The sequence below is a fragment of the Ursus maritimus genome, unplaced genomic scaffold, assembly GCF_017311325.1.
Source record: "Ursus maritimus isolate PB19 unplaced genomic scaffold, ASM1731132v1 scaffold_24, whole genome shotgun sequence".
Lineage (NCBI taxonomy): Eukaryota > Metazoa > Chordata > Mammalia > Carnivora > Ursidae > Ursus > Ursus maritimus.
The window spans coordinates 43,175,117-43,194,675 of NW_024424897.1; the positions used below are offsets into that span (position 1 = coordinate 43,175,117).

The following is a 19,559-nucleotide window of genomic DNA, read 5'->3' on the forward strand; positions in this document are numbered from 1 at the left end:
GGGAAGGGGTTTTGCAGGCGGGCTCTCCCCTGTGGGGTTATCTGCCCCTGCCCCGAGTTAATTTTCACATTGAAAGGCTACACTGAGGACAGCCAGGGGATAGGCAGGATTCAGAGGCGAGGAAAAGGGCCCTGGGGAATGGTCTGAAATGCCTGGCCCAGTAGGGAAGGAGCGTGGATTGGCCTTCCAGGCTGAGTGGTGGGAGAAGGGGTACCAGCTCATATTCCAGGAAGCAGTGGGCTCTGGAAACTTCTTCCTCCGCCCACCAGGTGGTGCTGCAAGACCAAGGCTGAGACTGTGTCTCACACCCTTTTGGCCTTCCTACGAGCCTGGGGTGAGAAGGGGCTAAAGCTGGCCTCTCGCCAAACCCTACCCGGGTGGGGGCTTTCCTCTCTTACAGACGACGAGTCTCCAGGACTCTATGGCTTCCTCCATGTCATCGTCCACTCTGCCAAGGGGTTCAAGCAGTCAGCCAGTAAGTGTCCCTGACCCCCAGCCCTAGGAAGAGCGGGAGCCATGGTTCATCCGTTCACAGGAAGTCCCTATGGACCCATTGCATGGGGCCTCCCACGGCCCAGCAAGTCTGCGCTGGTCTGCCCAGGCTGGGGCCCTGCCAGCTGCCCTGACATGTGGGTGGGCACTCCCCCAACGGGCAGGAACCAGCTTCTCTTGGCAGGAGGATCATTCCTGCCTTGTGTCTCCAAGGTCTGCCCTCCCCCCAGCCCTCCCCAACTCCTGGGTGTCTGAAATCCTGGACTCTAGCCCCGCATCTGCCATTGACAAGCTGGGTGACCTTGGGCAAATCTCTTAACCTCTCAGAGCCTCAGCTTCTTTCTCCATAAAAGGCAAACACTTGTTAATGGGGACCGAAGAGCGGCCTCAGAGATGACTGAGTTCTGTGCTGTCAGCACACTGCCACACACATCCTCTCTTCTGCCTTCTTTCTCACCATCTCCCAAATCCATGCAGTTCTTAGCATTCGACAAGATACAACGACACTTTTTTATCTAATTTTCCCCATAGGAATTTTTTCTTCCCATTTGCCAGATGAGAAAACTGAGTCACAGACAGATAAAGGGACTGAATATCACAGAGGATCAGAAACCCAGGGCTCCTGACTCCTCCCCTCTCCTCCTGCCCCCAGCCCGTCTTCTTTGTTTCTGGAGGGTGAGATCTGCCCCGGGCCCCTCTACCTGCACTGCACCACACAGAGAACGTGGTGTTGGCTTGCAAATAGCCATTCAACAAACATTTACTGTGAAGTTCATGGGCTACCTTACTTCTGGGTGCCTGGTACCTTACTAGGTGCTGGAGAAAACTCAAACGTGGCCAGCATGCGGATGATGGCTTGGTCTGTTTCAGAGCCTTTCCAGTGCATTTTCTGCTCTGATCTCCCTGGCATCCCTCCAGGGTCCCTGAGGTCACTCCCATGTACCAAAGCCCATACCTTTCACGTTAAAGCAGGCTTTCTCTCAGTGTGGCCAGGGCCACCCTGCTTACCACTCAGGCTGTGCTGCTCCTGCACACGGGGCAGCCTCCTGGACCCTCCCGACACACAGAGTCCCCTTCTAGGGGGCAGTGCCCAGGAGTATTCCTGGTTGGTAAGTTCTAGAAAGCTGTTCCACACGCCTGAGTCTGGCCCAGCGTGCCCAGATGCCTCACCCTCTCTGTCTGCTCCCTTGGCCGGGATGGGGCTCAGGGAGCAGGGCCAGGGAGGTGGCGTGGCCCCCTCTCCCAGAGCAGTGTCTGCCTCCCAAACTGGGTCGGGGGGGTTAGGCATGAGGTGAGCTGCTACAAAATCTTCCCTGACCTCCAGATCGTCCTCACCTCCTCCCTCCACCGGCCTCTGGCACCACTCACGTGTTCACTGTGACCCAGTGGGCTTAGGCCCCATGAATCTTCAGCCATGGCTCTCTGTCCTAATACGTTCATTACATCTGCACAGTCAGGCCTGGCGGGCAGGCACCATTGTTCGTCCCGCTTTACAGATGAAAGCAGTAAGGCAGAGAGGTCCAGTGATTTGTACGGAGCTGGAATTTGAACCCAGACAGTCAGACTCAAGGCCTCTGGTGTTGTTTGCCTGTTAATCTGTGCCCACCTCCCAGCTTGCCCGGATACCCAGCTATGTCTGGTCTGCGTCCTGCCTAGCCAGAGACAACTCGGGAGCTGCTCCATCCACTCTCCCTTCTGAAGAAAGCCCTTTAATGTCCACCCTCTGACCTCTGCCCCTTGATTCACACTGCAGAGGATTGGCTCTGATACCCCCAGAGCACCTCCAGTGCACCATTCCACTGGGATACCACCGTGGCCGCTCCCGTGGAGGGGGATGGGTGTCAGGGTCTGAGCCCCAGAGGAAGGGCGTGGATTTGCAGAGTGCCTGGAGTGGCTGCCCAGTGCTGTGGCCACGTCCACTGGGTCTCAGAGTAGAGGGGAGAAGATTTTCAGCCTTAAAGGCCAAGGTTCAAGATAGAAACACCAGGAAAAGCTCCCCTTCCTCCCTCCCCAGCCCTCTACCACTTTGTTTCCAGAAGCACTTGGAAGGTGGTACTCACTGTGTGCCCTGTCCTTGGTGCCACGGGTGCACCGGGGCTAAAAACACGAGGCTTCTGCCTGTGTGGCGTGGATGTGGCGAGGGGAGACAGGCAGAAAAGATGACTCGAGTTGAAGTCAGGTGCTATGAAGAAAATAAACCAAGCTTTTAGAACGCGGGGGGCATTTTTGGTTGTCTCAGTGAGTGGGGTTTACTCCAGATTTTCAGCACCCAGAGGCCAAATGCCTTCCAGAGACTTCCACCTCAAACTGAGGCTTCCGTGGTGAGGAGGCAGCCAGGCAAGGATCAGGGATGGAGGGAGTGCAAGGGCCCTCAGGTGGGGGCAACGGGGCAGGTCGGGGTCACTGGAGGGCGGTGAATGAGGCAGAGGGGGCAGAGCCGGCTAAGAAGAGGGCAGAGAGGTGGGAAGGAGCCAGAGCACGTAGGGCTGTGAGAAGGGGAACACGGAGGGCTGTCCTGCAGGGATGTCGGGGGGACAGAGGCATTTATCCCCCTTTCCTTCCTGCGCTCCCGAGCCTCGGGCCTCACTCGGTGTGTCTCTGCCTGTCCCCACTGCAGATCTGTACTGTACCCTGGAGGTGGACTCCTTTGGCTATTTTGTCAGCAAAGCCAAAACCAGGGTGTTCCGGGACACGACAGAGCCCAAGTGGGATGAGGTGAGTGGAGGCGGCTGGCATCCCCACGGGGACCCCTGAGCTTGTCACCAAGTGTACCCACCCCACTCCCTGTGCTCACTTGCTGTTGACTGGGGGTGGCCAAGCCTGCTGGCTGGATGAATTCTGTCTCCCCAGTCCCTCTGCCCTGCACTCCTGGCTCACTTAGCATCTGATACTATTTGCGACTAGACGTGGGGTTTTCAGCTCAGGCCCAGACTCCACTCCGCCAGCAGTTCAGAGGCCTCTGGAGCTCCAGAAAGGGAGACGGTTCCTCCATGCCTTATGACGTGCTTCTCTTGGGCCCTCGTCACCCCCTTCTAACCCTTGCAAAGGTGGGGCCCACACCTGCCAGGAAGCCTTGGAGGTTCAGGATTGTTGTACCGTCTTTCCCCAGGAGTTTGAGATTGAGCTGGAGGGCTCCCAGTCCCTGAGGATCCTGTGCTACGAGAAGTGCTATGACAAGTCCAAGGTCAACAAGGACAACAACGAGATCGTGGACAAGATCATGGGCAAAGGGCAGATCCAGGTGAGGGTCCAGACGCAGCCGGGGCACCAAGGCAGGCCTCTGGGAACTGCCAGGGGATGGTGCTACTGGGAAGGAGTCCTTGTCACCTGTCTTCTTGGTTAAGGTGCTTGACCTTTTGTGACTTGGGTTCAAAACTGGTTTGAGAAAAGTTCCCCAAGGTGGTGGTTCTCTCCTGCTGGAGCTGGTGTCTTATTCTAGCGGCAGAAGCCCACGTGCGCCCACTCCCTCCGGCCTCTGTGCCTGGTTCAGGTGCACCACGCACTCGCCTGCACAGCGGACTGGAGGGGTGACAGCTACCTTTGTTTTCACATCCCAGCTCTGATCTGCTGGGAGCTTTTCCCAGGAACACTGTGTTCAGAAGGATTCTGAGGCTGTATCCATGAATGCTGTATTTGATTAGCAATGTCTGCCATTGGAGTCATGAGGCCTTGAGCCTTTGCCACTGGACTGGAAGGGCTTAGGACCCAGCTGGCTTGCTGGGGGCTGGTCTCTGACTTGTTGCTGGGGCGGCTGGGCCTTCCTCATGCCGGGAGCTGATTGACTTACGGTAGTTCTCTGGGTATTGATAGAGCCAGGTCCTGATTCGGGTTAAGAGTATTCGTGCCTCAGCTGTGTTGCTTGGAGGCCCTCGTTTGCAGCCTGTGTCCCTGAACAGTCTGCCCGTTCGAAGATGACTGTTCCTTTACCGACCAAGAGGATGTAGGTCTGGGGGGATGACAGTCAGCACAGGGCCATCCACACTCCATCTGGCACCAGGTGTGGCCTCATGCTGGGAACACAAGTGTCTCATTGGGGGTGGATTCTGTGACCTGAAATCAAGGGGAACTGGCACTGGGACTGAGCCCATGAGTGTTCGGTGTTTTGAGCTTCTTAACAATTGCCCAGATGTGATCTGGTGTGGGGGGTGGGGTGGAGCTGAACGGCGCTTTTCTGAAGAAAGTGTGTGTTCTCTGGTGCCCTGTGTAGGCTGCGGAGTTTGGTATCTGGCTTTTGGCTAGGTGTTCTTGGTGGTGGTGCCCTTCGGGGACCCATATGGGCCTCCTCCTCCCCCCACCTCTTTCACCTGAGTGTTTGAACAGGGGAATGGCATCGTCCGGTGGGGGCCCAGCCATCTGCCTCATGTCACCCCGTGTTCCTGTGCACGTCCCTTCCTGATGCTGTGGGACCAGCTCTTGAGCACTGTCGCCAGGGAGACGGCGCTGCCAGGCAACCATAAGCCAGTCCTTCATCATTTAGATGAGAGCGAGGGCTATAAATTCAGTGCTGGACCCTACTTCCTGCAGGGGTGAGGCGGGGAGCCCTGTCTCCATATTCCTAGGCTGGCCAGAAGGACCAGGGAAGGGGTCAGCCCCAGGAGATATCCAGCCAAGAAACGTGAGTGGTTGCCGTGCTCCCTGGCCTTGAAATGGAAGGCCATGAAATGGAAGAGTTAAGAAGGCTGTCCAGGGCAGCCCACTCAGGGAGCACCATGGGCCCTGAGCCCTCCAGAACCCAGATTCCAGGGCCCCAGGGCACCGTCCCCACCTGGACTTCCAGCCCCATTGCTTCCCTCCCCCTCGTTTCTGTCAGCCACACAAGCCCCAGGGGAAACACACCATAAATCATTACATCTTGGAGACAGGAGCAGATGGAGGCTTTGGGGGAAGGGGAGGAAGCCAGGTTATGTTTGGCAGAGCAGAAAGCACAGTCTGGTAAGGAAAATGTTTCTGTGTTTAAGCTTCGAGGAATGTTAAATGCCTGGGAGTTGATATTAAAAGAAACACAAACCTTCCCGCTGCCAGCCGACCTGGGCCTATGAGTGGCCGGTTCGGAGCCCACATTCTCTGGAGAACTTTGGAGTCTCCCAGCCCTCAGCTCCTCAGGGCACAGCCCCAGTGCAGCCCTTGGCCCTTAGCTGTGGAGCCGTCTTGCCCGCCTTCCTGTGGGTCAGGGAGGGGTGAGGGTGTCCCAAGAGGGGTGTGCCATGCCTTGTGAAGTCTGCTTGCCCCGTGATGCCCCTTGGAGCCCCTGAAGATGACCAGGCTGGGTGGAAAGGCTGCACCGAGCCATTCCCATGCGGCCAGGCCCCCCGGAGCCACCGCACAGTCTGTTCCCACAGCTTGCTCCCACCTCCCTTTCTGCCACGTGTCCAAGGAAGGGAATTGGCAGCAGCCTCTGGCACTTGGTTCTGCTCTCCTTCCCAGGCACCGAGGATGGAGCGAAAGGTGGCCTTTCAGTGGGGCCATCCTTGCTAATGTTCAGGTGGCCTGAAGGAGAGGCAGGGGGAAGAAGGCCCCCCTCTGTCCCTGTCTAAGCCCCTTCTTACTCAGCCGATCCAGAGAACAGCACGAGACCCCATTTCCTGAGCTCCAGGTGTTTGCTCCAGAATGAGTCTCTCTCTGGGTTTGCCTGATGTGGCGGTGGGGGCAGGGAACCTGGAGCAGCAGGCTGGGAGTGGGGGGCAGCATGCAGGGACAGGCAAATGGCAACACTAATCAGCAACATGTGTGTGCAGCACTTGTGCTCTTGGAGGCCCATTCCCAAACATGATCTCCTCTGATTCTCGCCACAGCCCTGCCAGGAAAATGACAGTCATATCCTCCCCATGAGGACACTGAGGCCTGCAGCCTCTGCTGACCGTGTGCAGAGAAGCCATGCCCTCTCCCCTGTGCTGTATCTCTATGCCCCAGGCCTCCGCCAGGGAATCTTCCAGCCTGGGTACGGGGCCCTGGCATGGCTAGCGGTCTGGAGAAGGAGCCAAGGTGAGGTTCCACCCCAGCATCCCACTTGATGGTATAAGTGAGCCTGAGCCTTCTTTAGTCTGGGGTCCTCTTACCTTGGGGGGGGACACTTACGTTCTAGGGCACCTGGAGGGAAGCGGAGTGAGTGGGCATGCATGAGAAAGAGCCAGGGGAGGGAGACCTGCCATCCCTCTGCCATGTACCCAGCACGGGCTGGCCGCTCCAAGGGCCATAGGGGCCTGGCTTCAGGATGAGACAAGCGTATCAAGGCATGCCAACCCACTAGAGACCACAAGATGCCGATGTCGGTACTGATGATGACAACGCCTGCGAGCTTCCTGGGAGCCCAGCACTGGGCTCATGCTCACAGCCGTTATCTCGGGGGTCCCAATGGGGAAGGAAAGCGATCGCAATTAGGTGAGAAAGCTGAGGCACTGAAGGGACGAGTAACCTGTCCAAGGCCAGGCAGCCCGCGGGGAGAGAGCCAGGGCTCTGCAGAAGCAGGACTAGAACCAGGACAGGAAGCAGGACCAGAAGTCAGACTGGAACCAGGACCAGAAACAGGACTGGAATCAGGACCGGAACCAGGGCCGAAAGCAGGACTAGAACCAGGCCCGGAAGCAGGACCAGAAGTCAGACTGGAACCAGGACCAGAAGCAGGACTGGAACCAGGACCGGAAGCAGGGCCGGAAGTCAGACTGGAACCAGGACCAGAAGCAGGACTGGAGCAACGAAAGCAAGCCCGAACGCAGACTGGAACCAGGACCAGAAGCAGGACTGGAACCAGGACCGGAAGCAGGGCCGGAAGTCAGACTGGAACCAGGACCAGAAGCAGGACTGGAGCCAGGACCGGAAGCGGGACCAGAAGCCAGACTGGAACGAGGACCAGAAGCAGGACTGGAACCAGGACCGGAAGCAGGGCCGGAAGCAGGACTAGAACCGGGACTGGAGCCAGGACCGGAAGCGGGACCAGAAGTCAGACTGGAACCAGGACCAGAAGCAGGACTGGAGCCAGGACCGGAAGTGGGGCCGGAAGCAGGACTAGAACCGGGACTGGAGCCAGGACTGGAAGCAGACCCAGGCCTTGCCCTCTGCAGGTGCTCTCCCGTCAGCCACTGTTCCCTACAGAATAAGATGGAAAAGTGTGGGGCAGGAATTCGAAGAAGGCAAAATCATCGTGGGCTGGAGTTAGGGAGGCTCCTGGGAGGCTCCAGGGAGGAGGTGGAGGGAGAGGGATTTGAGAGCGCTGGGTTTTTTAGATTCCAAATGCAATGTTTACATTAGAAGGAAAATGGCAATTATAGTAAAGAGACTAGAAACATAATCACTAAGCACCCTACTCCCACTCCTGAAACAGCCGTTTGATTTTGTGCCTTTTCCCTTCTTCAGGCATAGAAATTTTACATAGTTTTAATCACAGTGTGTATTTTGTATTTTTTCTATTTTCACGTAATAGCATCATAAACATCCCTTTTTTCTAAGGCCATGTGTAGTTTTTATAATGACCTTTTTTGTTACATTGTCAAAAGCACTTCTTATACCTCATAAAAATCACTTCTACATAATGGCCAGCACATCAATTGCCATTTTAAGTCTCTGTGTTATTCTAGCAAGGTGGGCCGGCTCTGGACCAGCAGAAAGGAGCAGGTGGGCATTCAGGGGAAAGGGCCTTCACGGCCATGCAGGAGGTGGAAACGTGCAGGGAGTGTCCCAGGAAATTAAGGAGCCCGCCTGCCCTGAGCAGGAGGGATCGTGAGTCACGAGTAAGAGGGTGGTTGATGAAATGAAGGGGATCAGTAGGATTTTAGGCCAGAGGACTCCTAGAAGGCATTGAATCCAATCCTGTTTTGGGTCGAGAGGGAAACTGAGACCAGAAAGGGTAAGTGGCACCATGCCACAGTGGCTGAGCAAGGGCTCTAAATTCCGGAGTCCATCCCGGTGATGTTGGGTTGGCTGCCAGACAATGAATGAAAGAAAATCGCCCAAGTGGGGCAGGGGCAGACTTGAAGTCAGTCTCTGACCCTCAGGGGTCTGCCCTTTGTCTTTACAAATTCAGTGGAGCTCTGTTTCCCCTCCACCCCCAGCTGGGTGTGTTTCTCCTCTTCTAGGCTCAGGAGTCCTCCCTTTGTCTTTTCCCCTCCACCCCTAAGGGGCCAGTATCTCCAGATTCTCCATCCAGGCCACCCCCACTGCCCGCCTCCTCCTTGCTGCCCCCATCCGTCCCAGGAACCTCTCAGCAGGAGGCCCCCCTTTGTCTGCCTTGGCTCCCTGGCCCCAGGGGACTCCCATATATTTATCCCAGTCTATTTCCAACCAGGCTGCTCCAGGCTCCAGATGTGCTGTCCCCAACTGGGACCTACCCACTGGCTGATTAGCATATTCCCAGGGCCCAGCCTGTGTTGACTGGCTGGGCCAGAGAGGAGAGCTCTCCCTGAGGACCCACAGCTCAGTTTCCGCCAATGACTCCAGACTGAAGAGGAGTCTGAGACCTAGAAGCCACCTTAGCCAGAGGAGCCCCTCCATGCCCCTGCTCCCTACCGTTCCTTGTTAAGCCACAAGCCTGGGGACAACCCCCACCCTCGGCTCTGTCCCCCCCCCCCACACCCCAGGGTAGGAGGCAGCTTCGCTTTGGGAGTGCTCAAGACCCTGGCATGGGAAGGGGCAGGGTCCCAGGCCAGGAAGGAAGCTCCAGCCATCCTGGTGCCCTGCACCCCCAGTTGCAAAGTTCAGGCCTAATGGGATGCCTCACCTCCTTCTTCTTCCTTTCTGAAGCTTAGACTGCTGGTCTGAAGGGGAAAGGGGGTATTTCTGTAACAGTCTTGACCTGGCTTCTTGGAAGCTTGTTAAGGGTTCAACTCTATTATAAATGACACTCAGGAGGGGGTCATGAAGGCCAGTTCCCTGCCTTCAGGACTAGGATACAGAGCCCAGACTGGCAAATCTGACAATATCTAGACCCTTACTTTTTTTTCAACTGTGGTAAAATATACATAGCATAAAATTTATCATTTAAATAATTTTTAGGTCTACCATCCGGAAGCACTATGCATTCACATTACTGTGCAGCCATCGCCACCATCCATCTCCAGAACTTACTTTCTTTTATTTATTTATTTTTCCCAGAACTTTCTCATCATCCTAACTGACCATACCCATTAAACAGTAACTCTCTAGGGGCACCTGGCTGGCAGTAGAGCACACAACTCTTGATTTTGGGGTCATGAGTTCAAACCCCACCTTGGGCATAGAGCTTACTTAAAAAACAAACAAACAAGCAAGGAATCAAAACACTGTAATTCCCCGGGCAACCACCATTTGACTTTCTGTGATTTTGACTATTCCGTTCCAGGGACTTATGGAAGTAGAATCCTACAGTATTTGTCCTTTTGCAACTTCACTTGGCCTGATGTCTTCAGGGCTCACCCATGCTGCAGCAGGAGTCAGAATTTCCTTGCTTAAGGCTGAGTAACATTGTATGCACAGGCCACATCTTACTGATCCGCTCGTGCACCAGTGGACATTTCAGTTGTGTTCACCCTAGACTCTCTTCCTTTCAAGTGGGAAAAAGAGCCTAGTCTTTGAGGATGGAGATTTCATAGCCTCCTTCTCTCCAGACCCAAGGTTCCCCACCCTCACCCAGTTACGCATCGGTCTCCAGCTCTCACAGAGAGCAGCGCCCCATGAGCGGAAGACACAACTGGTCACTATTAGCCTCTTTTGGTTAAAACAGTTGCCTCCTGGCTTTCTCTCCCCCGAGTTAGGCATCCCTGTCTCCTTGCCCTTATATCCTCAGATCTCATCTGCCTTCCCTTTGGTCGTGGTTTATAGATATTGAATGTGGAGGGAGTCAGAGGTTCAGAGGGGGTCAGAAGATCGCCATCTGAGTCCTCTGATCTGGGGGCCTCAGTTTCTTTATCTGTTAAATGGGGATAAGTATCCCCACTCTGCCTTCATCACCAGCTTATTGTGAGGCTCAAAAGAACGGAATGGACCATTCGGAGCTATGATGCGACATTCATCCTGTCACCAGCTTACTCATGCATTCCTACTTGCCAAGCCCCCTCTAAGTGTCGGGTGCTATGCTGCGGGTACAAAGAATGAACAGGACCTCACCATGCAGTCAAGGAGACAGAAGAGAATTTTGATTCATCAGTGTCGATGGGCCTTTGAGGCCAAACAGATCTGGGGGTCAGTCCTCCTTTCTCCTTTCATTAGTTGGGAGAACAGAGTAAGTTACTTTATTTTCTGAGCCTCAGTTTCCTCAACCATAAAATGGGTCCTCATGAAACTTGAATGTGCAAGTCCGTGAAGCCCTTGGCACAGGGCTGGCAGAGTCCATACTCATCTAATGATGGCAGCCCTTTGCCCAAACTGGCAGGTCCTGGTACACTGTCCTCCACCTTCCTGCAGGCACTCCTGGTGTAGCTTGTCAAGCAGCACCCCGCCCCCCAAAGGCCGTCACCTGCAAGAGGCCTCCTGTGTACGGACCTTAGGCTGGCTGAGGCCACATCTGTTTTCTTATGCTGATGAAGTCAGATCCAGCTTTGATGAACTGACCTCAGAGTAGACTGGAGGTCAAGGTTAGGGCCCTCACCACCTGCCAGCCGAGATTTCCCTGCCTTAACTGGGGCTTGAGCAGCTCTGGGCTCTTCTCCGTTGGTGCAGCTCGCAGCCTGGCATGGTGTGGTCAGGCCCAGAGCACAAAGTGAGTGAGGAGCCGGGAACAAGGGGCCATTGTTGGCCTGGAGTTGTTTCTGGTTTCAATTACTCTGCAGAGCAGGAGGAAATTCAGAGTAAGCGTGGGTCAGGAGCCTGCTAGGGCAGGGGTCAAGGGCTCCCCCTGCCCACATCCCTCTCTCTGGTCCCCAAGGGGTCTGTTGTCCCTGTTGACCCTGCTGGAGGGTCAAGTGTGCCAGTTTTATTGCTCTGGGAGCCTGGGCTCTGGGGCACTGGTCTGGTTGACCCCAAAACACTTTTAATTCTTGGCTACTCTAGTTCTTCATGGCTGGTACCAGGAGGTACCGGTTCCCTCCCTGGGTGGGATGACAGAGGGGCATTCACGTGGGTCCTTAACACCTTCTCCCAATGTCCTTCAGGCCACACTGTCCACAGCTGGGCCCCTGGGTCCTGGGAATGGCCTGGTTTTGACCAGGGGGGTGGGGGCAGCTGTGAGAAAGCCTTGGGGCTGGCTTCCCCCTTTCATTCCATCGCCCCAGCCCCAACCCCTGGCCTGACACCTCACAGCCCTAGGCAGCTGCCTACCCCAGAACACACCCCAGGACGCTGCAGTGGCCATGCTGGGTGTGGCTCTCCAGCCTTTCCCCCGGAAGGTAGGCTCCTCCCTTGCACCCATCCCGGGCCTGATGTGCATGACCATGGGAAGACTCTGCTTCTACAGTCTGCGTTTCCTGTCCCTGCTGCCTGCTGTCCTCAGCGCTGGCCCACGTGGAAGTCTTCCCTTTGCCGCTGTCATCCCCACTGTGCCAGCCCCGAGGCATGTGGGGACGGGGGAGGGTGAGTGCCAGGACTGTTCCTCTCCCTGCCTCAGACACTACTTCCTCCCAGGAGCCTTGGGACTGGAGCCATTGCCTTGTCCCCCCACCGCTGGGGTTGCTGTTCGTCTTCCTCAAGACAGGTCCGGATGCCTCAGTTACACTTGGAGAGCAGGCAGCATGATGGGGGAAAGCCAGAGGCAGGATCCCTTGAGAGGGCCGCCCTGCTGCCCAAAGACTTGCCCACACTTGTACCCTTGCTCAGCCGCCTGTCTCCCAGGTGCTCCTGATGTGGGGAGGCAGACCCTGCCCAGTGGATTCTGGAGACAGGAAGCAGCTGAAGGCTCAAGTGTCCCTCTTGCTCTCCCGCCCCATTTGGAAATGCCATCTTGAGGGGCAGGCTGGCTGCCCACTCCCTAGGCCCACCTCTCGGGGCTGGGTGTCAAGCAGAAAAGCCGATCCAGAGAGGACCCCGGGGATGGACTTATTCGGGGCCTGAGAATACCCAGCTTTTCTACAAACCAAAAGAGGGGTGCTCTCTTCCAGCTCTGGGGGACTCCTAGACTCAGGCGGAAGAGCCTGATTTGATCCCAGTTCCACCGCCTAATAGCAAGGTGGCCCCAGGTGACCTCTCTGAGTGCTCCCTCTGGAACGGAGCCCGGGTGAATATTCAACGAGACTGCAGAGGTGATTGCCCAGCCTGCTGCACAGACTCAGTAAGTGCTGAGCTCCCTGCAGGGGGGCCTGCAGCCGTACCCTAGAAATCCAAAACCCGGTCCCTAGGGTGGTCTCACTTTTGATGTTTTTAAAACCTCTGAGAAAAGGACTTAGTAGAGAAATTACCAGGGACATCCCTGAATGAGGACTGAGGTGGATACGAATGCTGTGAGGGGACAGCTCTCGTGGGCTCTGCCAGCCTCCCTCCCTGCGGGTGCCGCAGACCTCACCATGGCCCGCCACTGCAGCCCAGCTTCCGCCATGGCATCGAGGGGGGTGAGCGGTGGCGGCCCTCGGCAAGGGTCTCACCGCCCTGGCACAGCCTGCTCCTACCCTTACAGGCAAGCACTGAGCCGTGCTGGCTTCAGGGCCAAGGTGACCCAGAAAGCACCAGCCTGAATGACTCGATAAGCATTATCCCATTGTAAGGCCTCTGAAGGGAGCTCACACCAGCAAAGCAGAGGCCCACAGTTTTCCCAAAACAGAAAAGTAGAGATAAGACACGAGTTTCAGATCCAGGACTCTGACCCGGAAGTTTCCTTAAAAAGCCCCTAGTCTCCCTGGCCTCCACATCTCCCCACCCTGAGGGCGGGAGGGGGCCAGTGGCTATGGTCAAGAGAAACAGCAGTTCTCATGAGAACTGTCCCCTGGAAGGAGGCTCAGGGGCTCCAGGTTCTGCCTGCAGAGTTTGGGGATTGCTTGGAGGGAACTTCAGCCCGGGGCCTCTGCTTTCTTCTGCGTTATCTGATTGGGGGGCAGGGAGGCTTTGACATAAGATTTCATTTGGAAAGAAAGTGTCCCCTGGTTTAAAAAAAAATTCATTGATGACCATTTGTCTGGTCCAAGTTCCTGTTTTGAAGGTGTGGAAACTGAGCCCAGAGGGAGAGAGTGGCTCCTGAGTCTCTGGTGACCAGGCGGGACTCTCACCCAGGCTCCCTGGCTCCCAGCAGCTTTCTCTTATTCACTTGGAGCTCAAAGTTGGGTGGAAAAAGAGTTGGGTAATAATAAAGAAGGAGAAGAAAGACATGGGGGCTCAGTGGACCCTGACCTATTTTCAAACCTTCCTGCCTGAGGCTGTGATGTCTCCCCCTTCCACTGTGCTGGGAGACCCTGGCCATACATCTCCTTTCTGTGAGAAGGATCAGGGGAGAGGCCAAGGGAGTCTGGGTGTTGGTCTGGCCGTGAGTTTTATGGGGAAGGAATGGAAGGACATATGGTGGGTGTGCTCTGCCCACTCTGTCCCTGGGTGGGTTTTGTTTTAGATAAGCAAGATGTTCCCAAGACTGAAGTGGATTTTCCAGCTGTTTCCATGACCAAGTATGCCGTGAGAATCACTAGGGGTGGCCGGGGATGTGCCATCAGGATAGTTCTTCTGCAGTGCACAAGCTCTGTGGTTAGTTCAGCTTCCAGCCTACCTAGAGCCACCAAGCACCCTCAAGACACCAGTCCAGGGTGGCCAGGCAGAGTGGAGAATGAGGCTGCGCGGGGAGCGATGCATGCTTTGTCCTGTGCTGCCGGCTGGCGTGGGCCCCAGGACGTGGAGGTCCGTGCCACACTTGGGGCAGGACTTGAGGCTGGGGTTCCAGAGCTGAAAGCCTGCAGCCCCATGCACAGCTGGTCAGTGAGTTGGACCCAGGCCCCAGGGAGCTCTGGCCTGGCCTGCCTGAAGGAGTCCCGCCCGATTGCTCTTACCTCCTCACAGGGGTGGCCATTAGACTGGGACCCGTTCAAGGTCTTCCCTGCCTGGCGTGGGGGGTGGGTGTCTATTCAGTGATAAGTGAGTGAATGAGTCAGTAAGTGAAAATATAGCATCTAGGCTCAGCTCTGCCGTTGGCTCTTCGGTAACTTTGAGCAAAGCGTTTCTGTCCCTGGGCCTGAAGCAAGCCTTAAACATAGCAGATATATGGGTAGGATGGATGGATAGATAGAAGAGCGTGAACAGAAAGGCTCACTTTCTCATCCTCTGGAGATCTCTGCCCTTCCAATGCACAGGTTTGGGTTAGGATGAGGAACAGAAGAGGTGAGAACACGCATTAGGGGTGCAGGGACTACAGAGCCAGGAATCTTAGGGGGAGTCTCCCATCCTCCTTTTTCACAGGTGCCCTGCGATGCCCCTCCCTCACCAGTTGGCAAAGCCTGCACGAGGGCCCCGATCTCTCTGGACTTCCCGGCCCTGCTGGCCCTGCAGGTTCTCTCAGCCTGACTCCTGTGCCCGTCTTTGGGCAGGGACTACTGCGAGCTCCCTTTCTGCAGCCCTCCAGCCTCAGACGCCCCCTTGCTCTCCCCCACCACCTTTCCCCCCAGCTGTGCTCGTGTGGGGCCTCCTCCATGCTGTGCTGCTGTGGGGCTGAGAAGCAGCTTTCTTGGCAGACCTCCTGGCCCCCATCCTCAGCACAATCCTAGGCTCCTCTCAGGCTCCCAGCTCCTGCACCCAGACACTCTGGGTAGCTGACTGGGGCTCTCACCAGGCTGTCCCAGGGTGGGACACTCCCAGGCTGTCCCCTGCTGTGCCTGTGGCCTTGGTCTAGCTAGCTGGCTGCACAGAAACCCCCTTTCCTGACCTGGGGTCATTTGGCTAGAGGATAGGGAGAGGGAATCAGGGTTCCAGTCTGGGCTGGGGGAGAAGACAAAAGTCATTCCAGTGGGAAAAAGGAGGTCACTCCAGAAAGTGGCAGCAGCATCCCAAAGTTCTGAGAAAGAACCTTCCTCCTCGTGTTCACAAGCTGGAGGATTTGCCTGGAAGCTGTCCCCACCCCCAACCGTCACCAAGGCAGCACTGGTGGCAGTTCTTGCCTCTCCCGCCCACACATCTCAGGCTGCGTATATTCCCTGTTGACCTTTTTTCCTTCGGCGATGCGGCTGCTGATCACTTTAACCTGACTTTGCCTCAGCCCCAGCTGTGGCTGGGTGCCCAGTCCCACCACCCCAGGTAGATAGCCCTCCCTAGGTAAGAACCCAGGGCCCTGCATCTCCCCCGGGATGTCCCTTCTCATTCCTTCTGCAGAGAGCCTAGGTGGGGGGCAGCAGGAATGAGGGAGGACAGGACAGTCTACGAGGAATGCTTTTAATTCCAAAGACAGCGACATCTGTTCATGTGGGCCTTCCCGCCCCGGCTCTGTTTATCCAGACAGAGGGCCGTTGCATGTCCTCAGAGGCGGGTTCTGCCAGGTGTGGCTGGACAGAAGGGATGGACAGAGGGAGGAGGGGATGCGATCCCTTCTGGGTGGTCATGACAGCCAGCCTAGCCCATCCAGCAGAGATGCGGAAGGGTCCGTGGTGGGCTGGAGGGACCAGAATTCAGACCTCTGCTTTTGAGGAACTGACTGAGAACATTTGTCTTGCACAACCCCCCACTGCAGCCTGCTCCTAGACCATTGATTCCAGGAAGGAGTGAGTCAGGCTGAGGGAAGAGAAGGCAAATCTGTGCTGTCCCAGAGAGAGCCCCCAGCCCACAAGGAGGCAGAGAAAGATGAACATCTCAAGGGAAGAGCGTCCCAACTCAGCTACCCATCTGCTAAGGCGCTTATGTCACCATGGAGACCAGTTGGCCAGCTTTCACCCAATTGGAACTTGCTTTACCCAGACAAGTATTGAGCCTGGGGTTCCTAAGACAGACAAGCACGGGGCTTTGGGAACAGGATCTGTACTGCCCTCGTTCTCCCACACACCCGGTGGGGGTGGGGAGGGACACCTTGCAAAGCATTCCTCCAATCTGCACCCTGTGGCGTGTGATCCAGATAGAAGGGAGAGAACCTTAGAAAGCCAGCAAGGGGCCACTATTGAAGTGAGCCAGCTGGTGGTGCCAAGCGCACTGACATGGTCCGCAATTATAATGGCCCCTTACCAGCCAGTTACACAACATGTTAGCCAGAGGAGTGCAGAAGAAAGCTAGGGTGGATGGCCTTTTTCCACAGCTCTTGAGGCCCATGCCAAGCCCTCCTCCTCCAGGAAGCCTTCCATGGTTCCTCTGGCTAGAAATTTTCTCTCCTTTCTCTCAACTGTCATTGTACTTTGTGCTGTTCTTATGGCTTAAGACTGGGTTTCTTGAGAGCAAAGATGATGCTTTGTCCATCTGGGTATGCACATGGTAGGTGCCCACTTGCCATGTGCCAAGTGCACGAATGCTTTTCTGCTTCCTGTTAAGAGGTGGTTAAGCCTATGTCTTGCTCTCCTCTTGGGCTGTCAGTTTTATGACGCACAGGCTTTCGATTCGTGTCTGTGATTCCTCAGCCCCCACCCAGGTTCGGACACATAGCCAGGCCCTCAGTCAGTGCCTCTTGAACGAAATGAACAAGTTGGAGAAGTGAAGGCTGCAGGAGCAAGCAAAGCCTTCATGGAGGAAAGGGGTTTTGTGACAGCCAAGGCGAGGAGGCTGCCTGGCCCCTCACGGGACTGGAGGGAGACTCTCTTCAGAGGTAGCACCTGGTGCCCTGGGAGAGACAGGTGGGGGGGCGGGTCAGGAAGGGTGGCTCAGGCCTCAGCTGGGCAGGGGACACACGTGTGTCCCTGCCTCTGTGGGTCTTTTTCCCTCCCCCTTAGGGAGTACTGGGCAAGATGTGATGGGCCGAGCCTGTCTAGCTGCCGTTGGTTTGGGCAACTTCGGCTCAGGTACGAGGAGGCTCTGTGCAGCCTTGGCAGCCCCGTCTGCACCGTGGAGAGGCAGGTGTGGAGCGTGGAGCCCTAGAAAAGATGGAGCTGGCCCAGCCACCCTGCAGGGACCCCCAAAGCCCAGCAGATGGAAGGGATGTCCCCCAGGACCCCACCTCCACCAGCCAGGCCGGGGGAGTGCGGGACCAGAGCCGGCTGTCCCAGGACATCACAGTGCTGCTGTCAGCCAGACCTCTGTTGTGGCCCAGCCCGGCATGGCCTTGGGCAGGGCGCTCTACTTCTCGGTCGGCTTCATTTCCTCAGTGGAAAATGGGGTGCCGGGACTTCCTTCATAAGGTCGGGGGAGCACTGAGTTAATCCGTGTGGAGATTTAGCATGGTACCCGTCGCTCGTTAAGGGCGGCTCTTCCTATGATCAAGGCTTCGCTATCTCTGCAGTGAAGCTGCCCTTCTCTCAGCAAAACACGGTGGGTCTCTGATGTTAAGCCCCAAGACCTCCATATTGGTGGGGATCCAGCAGGAGTATTCCAGATGCCAAGGCCTAGTTCTGTGCCCTGACCCACCTGCCCTGAGGTCAGCCAAGAAATGTGCAGATCCGGCGCCTTTTCCTGACTCTAAAGAACCAGCCACACTTGAGCGCGGCCCGGTGGCGTGAGCGCCAGCAGCGGTGGGAGAGCCCGTCACTCCCCAGCGGCAGGGGCCTGACCTCAGGCGAGAACTTTACCTCCCTGAGCCCAAGTACTCAAAACTGGAAAACAGAAGTTGTGAGGCATAAATGCAATCGGGTATCTGAAAGGTCTCCGCGTGGGACCTGGTTCATGGATGGTACCATGAAAATGTTGGTTTCCTTCTTACTCTGAGCCTAACGACCCGTAATGTGACATCCTGGGTGCTTCTGGGGTTTGTGTACCCTCACCGTCTGGGGTTCAGGCCTTCATCTTTTCTCCAGACACCAGACTCTAACTTGATGCTTCACTTCTCACTCTGGACTTGAGCGTCAAGAGCAAGGTCTTTCTCCCCTGTCTTCTGAGCCACCCAGCCCGGACAACGTGGCTGATTGCCCCTTCGCCAGTGGATCTCCTCTGCCCCTGGTGGCACAAACCTGTTTGGGCTTTTCTGATGAGGTCCACGGGGCTGAGGTCAAAAGTGGCTGGGTGAGAGGCACCTCGTGCTGGGCATTCGTAACCAGTGTCATCCTTGGCTTTTCACTCACGTCCCTGAAGACGGCCCGAGCGGCCAGTTCCTTCCGGTCCACTGAAGCCCAGAAGGCTGCCCCACTGGGGATCTTCATTATTCTTTACGTTCCCAAGGGGAGGTCTGTGAGTGCGTCTGGCCCTGTCACCAAACTGGCATCCGGGGAGGTGCCTTGGGGCAGGAATTGGGAGTAGGGGGAGCAGAACTCCAGGGCAGTGCAGGTCCTTTGCCTGGGACAAGGGCAGATGTCGCCGGCCAAAACGCAGCTCCTGACCCTGCAGACCCCTTCTGGCTTCTTCTCAAGCCTCCCTTAGACACAGCAGGCCCCCAGGGAGCAGCCTAGTGGTGAAGGGGTTAACCGGGGATCTAGAGGGGAAAGGACTGGATTGTGTTTAGCCGCTTGTCAAACTTTATTTAGTACTTGGGCTGAGGGTCGGTGAGGTGAGCCCGCCGGAGCCCCAGCCTGCCAAGAGTTAATACCCGGAGGTTGGGTTTTTTGGAGGGGCAGCCTCCAGCGCCTTCTTTGAGTCACTTCCTTCGGTGGGGGCGGGTCCCCGCGCTGTCTCGGGCGGTCCGTGGCGCACGCACTGGGGCGTCCCTGCGAGCCTAGCGGGACCAGCAGGCGGAGGAGAGGGCCCCCGCGGCCGCCACCGGTGCGCTCCTCTGGGAGGCAGTCTCCGGGGACGGGAGGAGAAAGCGGAGCCGCGCACCATGCGCTTGCCTGCCCCGCTCGAGTAACAGTCCGGGCCGGCCTGGGGGCTGAGCACTCCGCGCGCTCCCTCGGTCTTCGCCGCTCCCGCGGAGCCCCGGCGGCCAGGCTGCGCGCAACCTCTCCCGCGTCCCCGGTCCCGGAGCCGGCCCGCAGGCCAGGTGGTAGTCCGGGCCGGGCTCGGCCCCCGCCGGCATGACCGACGTTCTGCCTCAGCCCGACTGCAGCCTGAAGGCGGTGTGTGAGCCCCTGGAGCGCTGCTGCCTGGATCGGCTGGAGGAGCCGGGGAGCAAGCGGCCCCCCAACACAGGCGCCCGGCTCTGGGGCCGCGTGCGCAGCAAGCTGCTCCGCCAAAAGGTGCTAGCGGTGGGGGGGGGGGGGGGCCGA

At 56.8% G+C, this 19,559-nt stretch overlaps 1 protein-coding gene across 5 annotated transcripts in view; it reads left to right on the forward strand.

Annotated features, from left to right (window-relative positions):
- The window catches only part of ABR (ABR activator of RhoGEF and GTPase), a 174,920-nt gene that overhangs the window by 133,267 nt on the left and 22,094 nt on the right, over positions 1-19,559 (forward strand). For 4 of the 5 annotated variants that reach the window (XM_040641103.1, XM_040641108.1, XM_040641106.1 and 1 more), the window contains 3 exons: positions 401-475; positions 3,110-3,207; positions 3,602-3,733. In XM_040641103.1, coding sequence (XP_040497037.1) covers positions 401-475; positions 3,110-3,207; positions 3,602-3,733 — 305 coding nt within the window. Of the gene's footprint in view, positions 1-400; positions 476-3,109; positions 3,208-3,601; positions 3,734-6,284; positions 7,175-19,559 lie in introns of those variants that run through there. The other variant, XM_040641104.1, reaches the window with a different exon arrangement.